General features: G+C 39.5%; 1 protein-coding gene across 1 annotated transcript; it reads right to left on the reverse strand.

Annotated features, from left to right (window-relative positions):
• Positions 1–1618: 1618 nt before the first annotated feature.
• LOC105005958 (immunoglobulin lambda-1 light chain-like) lies at positions 1619–15943 on the reverse strand. The gene is made up of 4 exons (XM_029123087.1): positions 15783–15943; positions 15346–15676; positions 2976–3013; positions 1619–1946 (listed from the first exon to the last, which is right to left on the reverse strand). The coding sequence occupies exons 1-4, from the start codon at positions 15820–15822 to the stop codon at positions 1621–1623; spliced, it is 735 nt and encodes a 244-aa protein (XP_028978920.1). The 5' UTR covers positions 15823–15943; the 3' UTR covers positions 1619–1620.
• Positions 15944–17005: the final 1062 nt, after the last annotated feature.

The raw sequence follows: 17005 nt of genomic DNA on the forward strand, positions 1-17005 counted from the left end.
TTTTCAGGATTTAAATTGTTTGATAACATACAAATTAAGTGCCTCTAAAAATTGTTTTAAATGTTTTGGTTACAGTCAAGAATAAGACACTGATGGTTTAGAAAGCTGCTGTGTGCAGTTATAATACAGACACATACATACATACACATGCACAGTCATACTCAATAGGCTTGCCATGATCAGTTTTTCTTTGAGTAGCCATTGCTTGGTAATATGTGATACAGTAGAAGGCAGTCATTAGGAGGTTGATGTTTGAGAATGCTGCTTATTGCAGTTACAATATAGTTGATCTGAGCTCATCATGTTACAAAGTGAAACAGGCCTCCCTTTTGCACAAGTTTATACAGTATTACCATTTATGTATGTTCCATAGATTCAACATATAACACAAATGTGAACATGCGGTGTAAGGTATATTGTGTGGTGGACCTGTGAGCAACATCTTCAGTGACAGCTAAACTGTTCTGAAGGTCCTTTTCCGAGACATGTGGGTTCTGCTGTGTAGATCTGACCAGTTTTCATACAAATCATTGTAATGGTTTCTCCTTCCTCTGACTTGCACTGTTCAATTTAACAGCAATCTTCTAGAAAGTTGAAATTGGTAACTGGAAGTGTTTAATTTTCTATAGCTTGTTGCAGAAAGGTGGTAAGTTTCAATTAGCATCATGTAGAGGTCAGGTCAACATCTGTTTACAGAAATTTTATTTTTTCCCGGGGGGTGCCTGGAACAAGCACATTTTTAAATGCAAATTAATTACAAATTACATTTTAAATGCAATTAAAACAGTATAATTAGAGTATTTTTTTGGCAACCCAGCTGTCAATAGTTTATTGTAATTTCACAGGCCATGTTTTACAGTGCCTCATGTCTAACATGTTTTTTTTACCGAATGTGACTGAACCCAGACCCCACAGATTTGAAACATTAAAACATACTGGATTTGTTACTTGAAATCCTAGGTCTGGAGCCTCCCTATCCTGTTTGCAGGGTTTACTTCCCAGTCTCCACTGAGGACAGACATCACTGATGAAATGATTCTGCTTTTGGGCCAAAAGGTGGCAGTAGACTACAATTGTTTCTCCTCTTCTGCCAGCCAATACTATTGTTGTGTATTGTACTGTAAGGAATAAATTATGAAAATAATTAATCATCCTCTTTCCTCTAGTGGACTAGTGAAAATGAATATTGCTTAGGAAATAGTGTGATAATTATCCTCAAGTTTTGATTTGGATGGTTATTCAATAAATACTTTCAGTTAACATTAGAGCATTGGATCCTGAATAACTTGATAATCATCTGGTGAAAAGTCATAGAACAGGCAACTCAACTTAATTCGGTTAAATTAAATAAAAAATATGGTTCACCCTAATTCAGTGTAGTAACAATGATGTTTATCAACAATCCAAAATACAAACATTTGTTTTCTAGAATGCTCTTTATTGAATATGCACACAGAATAGCAAAACTCAAACATTTTGATTATAACAAATACTCAGTAAGTAAACAATTCCAAATAAACTTTCAATTTTGTATCATTTTCTCACTTTTTGAAACAAAATGTAATATGCAGGTAAATCTTTAAAAGCAAAAACACAACATTTAAATAGATGTTTGTTCAATTATTCAGTGCTGCATTCAGACTTCTTGATGCGTTTCTCAGTGAACTTGGAGCCCACAGTGACTTTACATGAAAACTCTTTGTCCTGGTTCCATTCTGACGTGTCAGTGGTCAAATAGCTGCTGAGCTGGAACGTCTTGTCATCTTGTGGTACAGCAGTACTGGTAACGATGTTACTGGTGACTGGACTCCCACCTACGGTCCAGCTGACATCGGCGTAGCCCATGGCCATCTGACTGGCCAGACACACCAGGGTGACTTTACAGGACTTCAACTGATCACTGGATGGAGGGAGGATGGTCAAGACAGGTGGAGGGAGAGTAGAGTCTGGACCAAGAGATAAATACAGACAATAATTTGATACGATTCTAACCTCAATTACGTTTGTGTACACAATGCTGCAGAGTAAAAGTTTTCAAAAACAAATCTGTAGTAAACATGAGTTAAATAAAATTTTAGGATTCATAATATTTTACAACCACACAATGAATATGTCATACAACCATTATTTGTATGGTATATTATATAATCTATATTTAAAATTGGGTATTTTGACAGTCATTTAGCAGACACTGTTATCCAATAAAATAAACAGTACGTATTTCATATTTTATAACATTGGTCCTAAGTGGAAATAGAACCCAAAACTGTGGTGTTTGTACCAGAACGCGCTATTCACTCAGATCTAAAGGAATGTTATATATATAGTCTGTTTAGTAGCTTTGACAATTGTGAATTGTGATGCAGTTTAAGCCAATATCTGTGGTATGTTGAGAAGTTTTACCATGAGTTTTACCATGACAAAGCCAATTAGTTCTTTATTGTTTATACATTTTTTTTATAAAGTTTAAATCAAGAAGGTCATAATTTGTTCATGTATCAATTAAGAACTTGTTTTTCAGTGTGTTTCCTATTTATTCAACCAGCAAACAGGGCTAAGAACTATAATAAAGAACAATGTAATTATTAATGTGTAGCCTACCTACAATACAGCAACATTTCATTTATCTAGCATATAGATTTATAGTTTTACTATTAAATATTATGAAATGGGACACACTTTAAAATTGAAGTAGATACATCTTAATGTACATTTAAATTAAACTCAAATTTACCTCAATCTACAACAAAGCTTTGACACAGGGTATATTTAGTTATAGTATGAGGTGGCAAATTTTTTTCTATATCCCTTCAAAGTCAGCCAAGAGAATGCATTTACTGTACACAAAACAATTATGATTACATAATATGTACAACAATAATGAAATTACTAGAAACATTAAGTATTACATTTTATTAAAAAGCTACATAAAAAACAAATAACATATATAGTAGAATTAAAGGTAGCCTACTCACCAGTGATGATAAGCTTGGTTCCTTGTCCGAATACCACAGTGATTCAGGTTGTATACTTGGCCGTACAAAAACCTCCTCACTCTCACTACTGAGAGGACTAGAACAGAAACATAACATTCAGATGGGATTTCAGGGTCTTCAAAAGATTCACTATCTATACGATCAACATACTGTATATCAAAGTGTACACTGTAAATAAATGCTGTAAAATTATAGACGTTTTATACAGTACACTACTGTCAAAAGGGAATACAGCAAATTGCTGTATGTAACAATGTATTATAGGAAGTCAAACATCCACATTCAGTTTTGGCTGTAGTTTACTGCATTTTGCATTGCATGCATGAAAAGTGAAGAATTTAGTGATGATTTTATTTCCTCTTAACCATTTTCTGAATATTTTATTTAATCTATGCATAAATATTAATTGGTTAACTACTCCCAGGTTACAAAACTTAATGCATATACACTCACCTAAAGGATTATTAGGAACACCATACTAATACTGTGTTTGACCCCCTTTCGCCTTCAGAACTGCCTTAATTCTACGTGGCATTGATTCAACAAGGTGCTGAAAGCATTCTTCAGAAATATTGGCCCATATTGAGAGGATAGCATCTTGCAGTTGATGGAGATTTGTGGGATGCACATCCAGGGCACAAAGCTACCGTTCCACCACATCCCAAAGATGCTCTATTGGGTTGAGATCTGGTGACTGTGGGGGCCATTTCAGTACAGTGAACTCATTGTCATGTTCAAGAAACCAATTTGAAATGATTCGAGCTTTGTGACATGGTGCATTATCCTGCTGGAAGTAGCTATCAGAGGATTGGTACATGGTGGTCATAAAGGGATGGACATGGTCAGAAACAATGCTCAGGTAGGCCGTGGCATTTAAACGATGCCCAATTGGCACTAAGGGGCGTAAAGTGTGCCAAGAAAACATTCCCCACACCATTACACCACCACAACCAGCCTGCACAGTGGTAACAAGGCATGATGGATCCATGTTCTCATTTTGTTTACGCCAAATTCTGACTCTACCATCTGAATGTCTCAACAGAAATCGAAGACTCATTAGACCAGGCAACATTCTTCCAGTCTTCAACTGTCCAATTTTGGTGAGCTTGTGCAAATTGTAGCCTCTTTTTCCTATTTATAGTGGAGATGAGTGGTACCCGGTGGGGTCTTCTGCTGTTGTAGCCCATCCGCCTCAAGGTTGTGTATGTTGTGGCTTCACAAATGCTTTGCTGCATACCTCTGTGGTAACGAGTGGTTATTTCAGTCAAAGTTGCTCTTCTATCAGCTTGAATCAGTTGGCCCATTCTCCTCTGACCTCTAGAAATGATTGTGCGTGAAAATCTCATTAACTGAGCAGATTTTGAAATACTCAGACCGGCCCGTCTAGCACCAACAACCATGCCACGCTCAAAATTGCTTAAATCACCTTTCTTTCCCATTCTGACATTCAGTTTGGAGTTCAGGAGATTGTCTTGACCAGGACCACACCCTTAAATGCATTGAAGCAACTGCCATGTGAATGGTTGATTAGATAATTGCATTAATGAGAAATTGAACAGGTGTTCCTAATAATCCTTTAGGTGAGTGTATATTGCAAACAAAAAAAACTTAATGCACTCTTTACTGTTCCAGTTGTTTTAGTTAATTCCAAGCATTACTGATTATGTCTATATGAGCATTTTGAAAACTCTGCTTTGGTTGGAAACTGTTCACATCCCACAGAGAGGAGAGATATTTTTGGAAGTTTGAAGGGAATTCAGCTGGCTATTAATAGTACTAATAGGACTCATAATTTGCTAGATTAAATAAAAATATTTATTTATTGTAAACAACACTCACAGAATACACCAATTATCTCTGTCACTAGTATACATAGTTAAGGGTGGTAACTGCATGATTGGATGGAAAAGGCAAAGCACATGGGGTAAATTGGAGTCACAGTTTAGTGGAGGTGTGCCTTTCACTTAGGTATTTCTTGGTCACCATGAGCAGAACCTTTAGGGCAATTCATTTATACTATGGTAGGATTTTCTGACATGTATCATTTCTGACATGATATAGTATTATTAGAAAAAGACATTGCTTTATGGGCAACATTGATTTAGTGTCACCCTATGCTGGTTTTGTACTAGTCCAGCTGGAGTGTGCAATAAAGAGATTTAGTGTTAACACCAGCATTTGCAAGAGACTGTGAGGCAAGACAACACCAAATCCAATCCAAAAACGAACATGGTACTGCATGTCCATTCTATCGTAAGACACACTGTCCAAAAAGATTGAGTGGCACCAATAGAATTTCTTTTGAATAAGAAACCTCCCAGCACAACACATTTAGTACAACATGTTGTACATGCACCAGCCCCAAGGACTGAGTTTGGTACCTAAACTGGACCATCCATTCCCATAACGGTTGCCAAATGTTAAAGCAATAGATTACTTGAGGAAATGTTTGTTGCTTTTAGGTGACGAACTGCATTGTGGGATTGTTGACGTGCTGTACCCTGCCTGCTGTTACCTACCTGGCTACCTGCCAAACTTTTTCGAATTTACTCGATATAAACTAATTGGTCAAAATTCTATTTTAGAGTTTTACCAACGCAATATTTATCTGTTGACCTCTTACCCAACTTTTCTACACCGGGACTCTTTTTGGACATAATTAACAGAACTACTCACCCCTGAACACCCGAGGCTAAGTATCATTACAATGCCTTTTCACTGTAATTGTTGTAGCAACAACACGGAGGAGAATGTTCGTCTTAAGTTAAAGATAGCAGAGTTAGAGGCTCGGCTTCTGACGCAAATGCCAGGCAAGGATTATGCTAGTGTAGAAATAGAAAAATCTGCGTCAGTGCCACCAGGTAGAAACGATAGTTTTGTTAGCCCCCCGGCACAGCTCCTGCAGCCGGGCAATAACTTTCTCTTGGTCACTGGGAAGAAATGCCGTCGACCAGTTAAACCTGAATCGTTGCTAAAACCAACTGAGACTTTGAACAGGTTTTCCCCACTGGAGTCGGAGTCAAGACCCGAGCCGTCTTCGGAGGGGAATGGTCGGCAGGCATGTTCTACCGGTGGACTTGAAAAACTGAAAACTTTAGTCATTGGCGATTCCATCACACGCAGTATTAGACTAAAGAATCAGCCGGCGATCGTACATTGTTTACCGGGGGGCAGAGCCACCGACGTAGCCGCAAATCTGGGGTTGGTGCTAGCGAAGTCTAAAACTGGCAAGTATAGAGAGTACAGAGATATTGTTATCCACGTTGGCACCAACGATGTTAGGATGAAACAGTCAGAGGTTACGAAGCAGAACATAGCATCAGCGTGTAAATTAGCTAGAAAGATGTGTCGGCATCGAGTAATTGTCTCTGGCCCCCTCCCAGCTAGGGGTGGTGACGAGCTCTACAGCAGACTTGCGCAACTCAATAGCTGGCTGAAAACGGAGTTCTGCCCGTCGCAGGAGGTAGAGTTTGTAGATAACTGGCCTTCTTTTTGGGACTCTCCCAGAAATAGGGCCAGGCCTGATCTGCTGAGGAGCGACGGACTCCATCCTAGCTGGAGTGGTGCTCTTCTTTTGTCTAGGAACATTGACAGGAGTCTCACTCCTATAGCTTTAACATGAGATAGGGTGCAGGTCAGGCTGCAGGCTGTTAGCCAGCCTGCTAGCATAGTGGAGTCTGTCAATAGCATAGCCAGAGTAGTTAGTACAGCTTTACCTATTGCCACTGTGACTCGTTCCAGGCTGAGAAAAGTTAAACAAGGTAGTGCTAACAAAAACAACCTTATTAAGATAAAGCCTTCCTCCACCTCGGTCAAAAATAAAAATAATTGTATCACTTCGCATCTCAAAATGGGACTCCTAAATATTAGATCTCTTGCTCCAAAGGCAGTTGCGGTAAATGAATTCATCTCTGATCATAAACTAGATGCTATTGGTTTATGTGAAACGTGGCTAAAGCCTAAATAATTCACTGCCTTAAATGAGGCCTCTCCTCCTGGCTATACTAGTGATCATATCCCTCGTGCATCCCGAAAAGGAGGGGGTGTCGCTAATATTTATGACAGTAAATATAAACTTACTCTCAAACATATCACAGAGTTTCATTCTTTCGAAGTTTTACTCATGAAAGTTAACCAGGCCGATAAATCATTTTACATAGCTACTATTTATAGGCCCCCCGGGCCATACACATTGTTCCTCAATGAGTTTCCAGAATTCTTGTCTAACCTTGTAGTCATGGCAGATAGTATTCTAATTTTTGGCGATTTCAATATCCATATGGAAAACCCCCATGATCCTCTTCAAAAAGCCTTTCAAGCCATAATCGACTCAATGGGTTTCATCCAACATGTCTCAGGTCCAACACATTGCCACAATCATACCTTAGATTTAGTCCTGTCACGAGAAATAGATATTGTAGATCTAATAATTTACCCCCAAAATCCTGGATTATCGGATCACTGTCTTATTACATTTACCGTTAAAACAAGAAATTCACTTGCCCCCCAAACAATGAGTTTCAAAAGCCGTACTATAAATTCTCGGATTACAAATAAATTCCTTGATATTCTTACTAGTTCGCTCTTAAATGACAGAGTAAATAAATCTGTAAACGATCAAATCGAGGATCTAAACTCAATACTGCGAAATACATTAGACATAGTTGCACCACTAAAAACTAAAGAAATACGCAACAAGAAACTTGCTCCTTGGTACACCGACAATACTAGAGCACTTAAGCAAGCCTCCAGAAAATTGGAGCGAAAGTGGCGCTCCACCAAGTTGGAAGTATTTAGACTAGCCTGGATAGACAGTACAGTACCAACCTGATTGAGGCGAACAAAAACAATCCAAAATTTCTCTTTGATACAGTTGCAAAGTTAACAAAAAAGCAAAGCTTAGCATGTGAAGTGGGTCTTCACTTTAGTTGTAATGAATACATGAACTACTTTGATGAAAAGATCGTCACCATTAGAAAACAAATAACTGAATCCCTAAATAGTTATGGTCCTAAAAATCTCGGTTGTCCGGAAAATTTCCGGAGCCTCCCTGATCAGGTGTCAATGGGGACACTTGAGTTTTTTGATACCGTATCGCTCGACACATTTACAAAATTTGTAATGAGTTCTAAACCCACAAACTCTCAGCTAGACCCGATTCCTACAAAATTACTTAAGGAGTTATTTCCTGTGCTAGGTCAGCCAATGCTGAACATAATAAATTGCTCCCTTTCCTCCGGATGCGTACCAAACTCACTAAAAATTGCGGAAATTAAGCCTCTTCTAAAAAAATCTAATCTAGATCCCGACATATTAAACAATTATAGGCCAATATCGAACCTCCCGTTCCTCTCAAAAATCTTAGAAAAATGTGTTTCCCAACAACTGAATGCCTTCCTAAAGACAAAAAACATTTATGAAATATTCCAGTCTGGTTTTAGATCCCATCATAGTACTGAGACTGCACTCGTGAAGGTAACAAATGACCTTCTAATGGCCTCAGACAAAGGTTCCGCATCCGTCCTGTTGCTTCTTGATCTTAGTGCTGCTTTTGACACTATTGATCACTCCCTTCTCTTAGAGAGACTGGAAACCAATATTGGGCTACGTGGACATGTTCTAGCCTGGTTTAAATCTTATTTATCTGAAAGATATCAGTTCGTTAGTGTGGATGGCATATCCTCTGACAAGTCAAAGGTATGCTTTGGAGTTCCTCAAGGCTCGGTTCTGGGCCCATTACTTTTCTCACTATACATGCTCCCTCTGGGCGATGTAATCCGAAATCACAATATTAACTTTCACTGTTATGCTGATGACACACAGTTATATATTTCAATGAAGCATGGAGAAGCCCCTAAATTAGCTATTTTGGAAGCATGCGTTTCAGATATTGGATAGTGGATGACAGAGAATTTCTTGCTCTTAAACTCAAATAAAACAGAAATGCTCCTTTTAGGACCCAAAAAACAAAGAGCGTTGTTAGCAGATCTCACTGTGAACCTCGACGGCTGCATGGTCGTATCCCAAAAAACTGTAAAAAACCTTGGCGTTACCCTTGACCCTGACCTCTCCTTTGAAGAACATATAAAATATGTCTCAAGAGTAGCTTATTTTCATCTTCGAAACATCGCAAAAATTAGAAACTTCCTATCAAAAACTGATGCAGAAAAATTAATCCATGCTTTCGTTACTTCTAGATTAGATTACTGCAATGCTCTTATCTCTGGTTATCCAGACAAATTAATAAATAAACTTCAATTAGTGCTGCACACAGCTGCTAGAATCCTAACTAGAACAAAAAAATTTGAACACATTACTCCTGTCCTGGCATCCTTACATTGGCTGCCTGTTAGGGTTAGGGCTGATTTTAAGGTTTTACTCTTAACCTATAAATCAATACATGGACTTGCTCCTACTTACCTTGCTGAAATGATCCAGCCATATATACCTACACGTAACCTTAGATCGCAAGACGCAGGCCTTTTAATTGTACCTAGAATTTCTAAACAAACAATTGGCGGCAGGGCCTTTTCTCATAGAGCTCCACTCCTGTGGAATGATCTGCCAATTAAGGTTAGAAATGCAAACTCAGTGCAAACTTTCAAGTGTCTACTAAAAACTCATCTCTACAGCACGGTTTATAATTAGGTGTAGCCTGGCCCGGGGGCGTGAAGGTGACCAGTAGGCTTGATACTGTCCACCCTTGCTGTCTTGCCAGGTGGGCTCTCGTCGCCACTGGGATGCCCTCCCTCCAATGCCCTTCGGGGGAAGAGTCACTGGCTTGTTGTTGATTCTCTATTGCGCACTTGTGCAGTTGGGCTGTACGCTACTAGCAATACTCGGCCCTCATTCAGGGGGGTTGCGGTTGGTGGGTGTCCCTTTGGTTGATGCCTGGCAATGTGGTTGGATTGATTTCCTGCCTGTTGGGCCCTGTCCGGGGCCTCCCCCGGGTAGGGCCACAGTGTCACCGGACCCCCCCGTCTCAGTTTCCAAGGTGTTACGCTGCTATATTATTGTGCTGGGGGACATGAGGGATGTACTACTAACTTTTCTCAGTTTCCTCCAATTTTAAATTTTAGAAAGAGATGAGGTCCTGGTCCACACCTGCGGATTACCTGGTTTGGGGGGACCGTTGCTGTTCCTGTCCTTGTCCACCTGGTCATACTTCTGACCTAGTCTAAAATCAAATATACTCTGGATTTAGCCAAGAGAAATTTATTTATTATTCCAATTGGACTCTTAATATCTCACCCGGCACAGCCAGAAGAGGACTGGTCACCCCTCTGAGCCTGGGTCCTCTCTAGGTTTCTTCCTAAAATTCGACCTTCTTAGGGAGTTTTTCCTAGCCACTGAAATTCAACACTACTGTTGTTTGCTCCTTGGGGTTTAAGGCCGGGTGTCTCTGTAAAGCACTTTGTGACAACTGCTGTTGTAAAAAGCGCTTTATAAATAAATTTTGATTGATTGATTGATTGAGGTGAGTATCATGAGATAAAAAAAAATTCAATCAAGGAAACTGCACAAAAATACTATTTTAAAACAGGAATTGGAACAGGGTATGTTGGGAAATGTGATAGTGAATGGTTTTGGGCATGCATGAGCTTCAGACACAGTATTAAATGTGGAATATGTAAAAATTCTACTGTACTACTAGCATACAAATAAGCAAAAAGAACAGTAGACATATGCAGTTAATGTTTTAAGTTATGGTTAAAATATTGTTACATACAAATATACACACGTAGCTTCTACTATAGCAGTTTTGTTGGGTAAGGGAAGACAAGGAGGGGACAAACTGCATTGTTGTTTGAAGGCACTTCTACACAGTGTCCCTATTAATCTCTCAAAATGAAGAATTTACAATACGTTGTCTTGCTTTTAATAATTTTTAAAACAGCATATAAACTTACGATCAAATTTGTCCCAAGGACGAAAATCTGACGGATGTAACACCCATGTTTGTGTCACTAAAGAATACATTCATGGGTGATGACTAAAATTCAAATGTAAAGCAAGGTTTAACAATAACATCCTGTAAATCCTACATACAGTAAGTCTACTGTTTAATTACATAATTTTGCTGGCAACCCAGCTGCCAGTACTTTACCGTATATGGAAATATTTGCGGTAAGTGGCTGTATTTCTTAAATACAGTAAGATTCTGTAAAAAAGGATGTACAATACATTGCCACAAGAAGACGTTTTGATAAGGGATTTTTGGTCAGCTCGCATCCAATTTGTTTCAGAATTGTTGGTCTACGAAGGAGCTCTTTCACACCCCAAGTAACCCTATTTCTCATGGTATATAGTATACAGTAAGCTGCTGGATAATTACAGTAATTTGCTGGCAACCAAGCTGCCAGTAATTTACTGTATTTTCTAATATTTACAGTAAGTTCCTGTCATTCTCAAATACAGTAACATTCTGTCAAAAGGGACATACAACCCATAGCCACAGGAAGACGTTTTAATCAGGTGGTGCTGGTCGGCTCGGGAATAATTAGTTTCAGAATTTCATCCGGGAGTGCTAAGGCATAAACAGGAAGTCTGCCATACCCCCAGCACCCTTACTTCCTATGATATCTTGTATACAGTAAGTTACTGTATAATTACAGTATATTGCTGGCAACCCAGCTGCCAGTAGTTCACTGTCATTTTACAGCAAATGTATTACAGTGTATCATTGTGGTTCATATTTTGGTCAGTAATAAGGAATTCATTTCAACAGCAGCTGATACTATTGGAGTTTGTCTGTTTTACACTCACTGAGGTTTTTGTGGAGATGTGAGATGGACATAATAAGGCGGTCTTACATGGTCACAAAATTTGATACTATCCAGCAGTATCCTCATAAAGTATATCTGACACAAATATAATGCTGAGTCTCTTGACTTCACTTGTTTAATGATCAACTGATGAACTCATTCTTATGTGGATTTAGAGGTGAGCTGGCTAGAGGAGAATCCTGTCCCATAAGATGGAGAGCTGACACCATAGATTCAACTTAGAACATACTGAGGAACCCCGGATATAACGCTGTCTTAATGGTCATTCCCTTATCTAAACAATGATGGTTTGTCTCTGTGCACACACCATGTATCTGCATTTCTCTGGGGAGGTCAGAGAAAGTGAAAATCATTGAAGACAGAACAAGCTGTGTGTCTCTATTCACTACGACCATGAATAAATCTCACTCTTCTCAAAAGTGGTTGACTTCTTTCATTGGTTAAGTCCGAAAAACAATTTCCAGCTAAATCTAACAACAGTGACATCCTGTCTTGTTACAGTCCGTAGTGACCTCCTCACCTGTTACATTCCATAACTAATAACTCATTCATGCAGGTTCTTCTAGAACCAAGAATACATCAGTTCAAGAATTTCCACAACAGAGGTCATGGTTTAGGACAGGGTTTGGCAAAAGACGGCCCACAGTACAAAACTGGCCCACCAGCAATAATAGCGGCATTATTATTTTGACAGTGGGTGGTAGTGATGGCCAAACGAGGCATCATCAGTGTTATTGTAGCAGCAGGATATTATGCTGGCAGTGCTCAGATTTACTTCACCACAATAAAAGCCATCATAAGGCCATAGTGTTAACAATCTAGTCTGTAAAAAAGACCAGACAAGAACAACATTGGAACGGACATTAAACATAAAATGACAGACTAGTTTGACAGACTAGACTGTTAAATATATTGCCTTATACATTTCAATAATGGCCATAATTTAGAAAAAGAAAATCTAGTTAGCACTGGTATCATAATATCCTGCTGCTAGAAGAATGCCCATCACTAGTGGCTTGTGCTGAAATAAATCTCAGTCATGACAGCAACATATCTAACGAAAACACTTCCTCTTTAGGGATTTTGCTTACAAAATAAAAGTGAGAGAAAATGTTTCGATATTTGGAGTTGAATTGAGAGTTTTTACTTTGAACAGTTCTGAAGTGCATTCAACTGGGGCTTGCTTGACACACCTCTGATATACTCTTTGCAAACAGCGACAACTTCAATGCAAATAAGACACACCGGCTTTACTTTCAAAAAACTAGTTAGGATGAAGGCATAGTTGTCTTTCCATTCATCTTTGAATGCCCTATTTTCGCTGTCAACTTTCCCCTTTAGACTCTTTGATAGTGCCATTTAGTGTATTCAGCGATCTTAAATGTTTAGATCTACACACAGCGTAATAGCGTAGCCTACCTCCAGCACACAAACAATAAGAAAATGCAATGTAGTATGAGAGGATGCACAGGAATAAGAGTAAAAGTAGGCTACGACAAATAATTATTACAAAAAGTTAGGCTCCGATGTGTAACAAAGCAAATTAAAATGATACACATTTATTATTCACAATTATTATTTCCAAAAAAGGAAGGTTTGTAGTGATGAACAGAAGTGTTAAAATTAAGAGACCACTGCAAATTGAACGCGTTTTTTGAAAAGCAAGAAGAAGGTGCAGTGGTCTCTTCATTTTTTCCGGAGCTGTATGTGTGTCTTAGAAAGGCGATCTGTGTTGCAAGTTCGTGAATGAAGTTACTTGCCGGGTTAGGCCTACGTGTCAATAGTACTGTATTAATTAATCCAGGACAAAACCCGGACACCGTCACACAACTGTAGCTTTTTGTTTCTGACTGTCCTACAGGATTTAACCACAAGGTAACCACAGCTGACTGAGCAGTTACAGGCAATTCTAGTAGCATTTTTCATCAATTAAGTTATTATCCTTTGACCATGTTCAAGCCCGCAATGTAGTGGCTTTAAAAAATTGGCCTGTGGTTTAGGACTAGAAGGTATTAAGTCAGATCTGATGCTCACGTGCCAATTGTAGGTGCTTTCGGCAGTGGTCAGGGGTCAGCATGAGCACCCTGACTGGTCTACGGCTACACAGCCCCATACGCAACAAACTGTGATGCACTGTGTTCTGACACCTTTCTATCAATACCAGCATTAACCTTTTCAGTAATTTGAGCTGCAGTAGCTCATCTGTTGGATCGGACCACATGGGCCAGCCTATGCTCCCCACTTGCATCACTTAGCCCTGGCTTCCATTGACCATGTCGCTGGTTCACCACTTTTCCTTCTTTGGACCACTTTTGATAGGTACTGACCACTGCAGACCGGGAACACCCCACAAGGGCTGCAGTTTTGGAGATGCTCTGACCTAGTCATTTAGCCATCACAATTTGGCCCTTGTCAAAGTCGCACAGATCCTTACACTTGCCCATTTTTCCTGCTTCTAACACATCAACTTTGAGGACAGAATGTTCACTTGCTGCCGAATATATCCCACCCACTAATAGGTGCCATTATAACAAAATGATCAGAAAAGTATTAAATATATATATATTACAAGTGGTGTGTCTAGATGTGCAATGAATGCAAATGCAGTGCAGATGGCAATACTAAATATGCAGTTGAGGAGAGCAGAAAATGTACAAGTAGTATAGTGTACATTACAGGTGGGATAAATTGTTGTGCGGGTACAAATGGCAATTCTAAATGGCATTCTAAATGTCCACTCGAGGAAAAATGAAGGAGGAAGGTAGCATGTGCAACTGAAATGCAGGGATAGCAGCAGTGAGGTTCCCGAGGTAGACACATACCTGTAACAACTGAGTCCGGTAGTACAAAGGGAGTAGTGCAACAAGGTCCCTGAGAGGTGGGAGGGTATGGTACTGGGCACCAGTGATGTGCTGGACGGTTTTCACCACCCATTGCAGGTTCTTGCGGATGCCTATGGTGCAACCGCTAAATCACACTGTGGCGCAGTTAGTCAGAATGCTCTCGCTTGTGCAGAGGTAAAAGTTCACAAGGATCTCGGAGGACAGGTGGGCCTTCTTCAGTCTCCTTAAAAAGTACAGGCGTTATGCACCTTTGTTGAGGGTCCAGGAGAGGTCCTCGGAGATGTGGACACCCAGGAATTTGAAGCTGGACACACACTCCACCTCAGTGCCATCGATGAGGCCTGGGGCGAGACTGCGGCCTTTTGACCTGCATTGAGGGCCATGATGTTATAGTGCACCATGCCGTCAGACACTTGACCTTCTCCCTGTAGGCTGACTCATCATTGTCACTGATCATGCCTACCACCGTGGTGTCGTCTGTAAACTTCACGATGGTGTTGGAACTGTGTACAGGAACGCAGTCGCATACTAGTTAATGACAACATTCTACTAAATGTATAGAAGGGTTCTGTAAAACACCAACATGGTCTGTTCTCATACTGAAGACACATTGGTTCAGGATGACTTGACATTCAGTTAGTGTCTATATTCAGAACATCTGAAAGCAGAAGTGAGTGGATTTGGTGAGGAGGTTTTTGTCTTGGTGTTTATCACTGTGATACATACTCGGAAGTTGAGTTGTCCCATGTTTTACAATAATATGCTGCTGAGTCTGTCTCCACCACATTATTGATAATGAACTGATAATCCTTATTAGATGTGGATTTAGATGTGAAACGATCAGAGGAGAACCCAGTTCCATATTTGTCAGGAGAGGCCTTTAAATGGTGAAACCTTAATACAAATTTAGGAACTCCTCCTGGAACCTGATTATACCAGTATATATAATATTTTTCATCTTTGGTAATGTCACAGTTAAAAGTAGCAGTTGTTTTTGTACCAACAGTCAGTACTGAAGGTGTCTGTATCACTGCTTTATGGCAACTAGCATCTGTGGAAAATTAAAACACAATATAAGACATTAAGTTACACATGGACTATTTAAAACATACATTTCCTCTTATATATTAATATTGAACATACAATACATTCCTTACATGTTAAAGCAGTGATGAGAGTGCAGAGTGTCCCCAGCATGTTGTCAGTGTGTGATGTGAACAACCCTTACTGTCCAGATGAGAGATGAGCAGGTTGGAGTGTGAGGAGAGGAGAGACTGAAGGACCCACCTATAAGGAGACAGACAGGAAGGACCAGAGGGAGGGGCCACTAATAGGTAACCTATAAGGAAACAGACAGGAAGGACCAGAAGGAGGGGCCACTATCTCTTACCCAGTTCTGTCAAAATTAACTTCAGATTCTGTTATAAAAACCATAATAACCAAGAATCAAAAGTAACCAATTGTCCTATCTTTACCTTCAGTTACACAGGCCAAGTGTTTTGTTTCTTTTTAGTTGTTAGTTCAGTTGTCGAAAATCATCCTGTCATCTGGGTGAAACTAAGATATTGAAACTACTCTTGTTACAAAAAGTGAGAAACTCTTCTTTGAATTTAGTTTGATTTAGCCAACATTTTTATTTTGGACCTAACCAATAAAACAAACGGCAGTCAAACACCATTGAGGAAAGTGAGATTTATTCATGGTCTTAGAGCATACAGACACAGCTTGTTCTTTCCTCAATGGTACTCACTCGCTCTGAACTCCCCACAGAAATGCAGATACATTTTGTGTTTGAATGCACAGAGACACAACATAGTTTGTTTAGATATGGGACTTGCTCTTCAATATATATAACCGCTATCAACCATCTTTACAGTGAGGACATTTTGGAACATTGTTTGAAAAGGACAACTCTGCTACAATATTCCAATAAATACTGAATGTTTCTCCCTTGACTTACAGGTTAAGGTTCTCTTTTATTTAATCACTATACGTAACAGCTAAATTCTAACGTGGTGCGTTGAGCCGTATGGATGGACTTCCGATTCTACCGAAGAACTACAGTTTTTGCTGGAGATCCTGAGACACTGAAGCTGATGGCCCGCGCTGCCAAGGAGTTGGCTTTTCTGATCCTGGTCCCTGTGAACACCTGAACAATTCGGGAGGTGAAAACCTACACCATTTAACCACCAAATCAAGAACTGCTATAGCTTAGGTAGTCCACGAAGACCTAGTTAATCACTGTCTAGGCCACGATTAATATCGTGCAACTCTATAGGGGTGGATACATTTGAGAGAAGCTCTAAACTGTAATTACGTTGACACAGTTATTGTGTTTTAGGTGATTATACAGTGACTTGTGTATTTCGTTGAAACTGCA

Source organism: Esox lucius, chromosome 11 (assembly GCF_011004845.1).
Source record: "Esox lucius isolate fEsoLuc1 chromosome 11, fEsoLuc1.pri, whole genome shotgun sequence".
Classification (NCBI taxonomy): domain Eukaryota; kingdom Metazoa; phylum Chordata; class Actinopteri; order Esociformes; family Esocidae; genus Esox; species Esox lucius.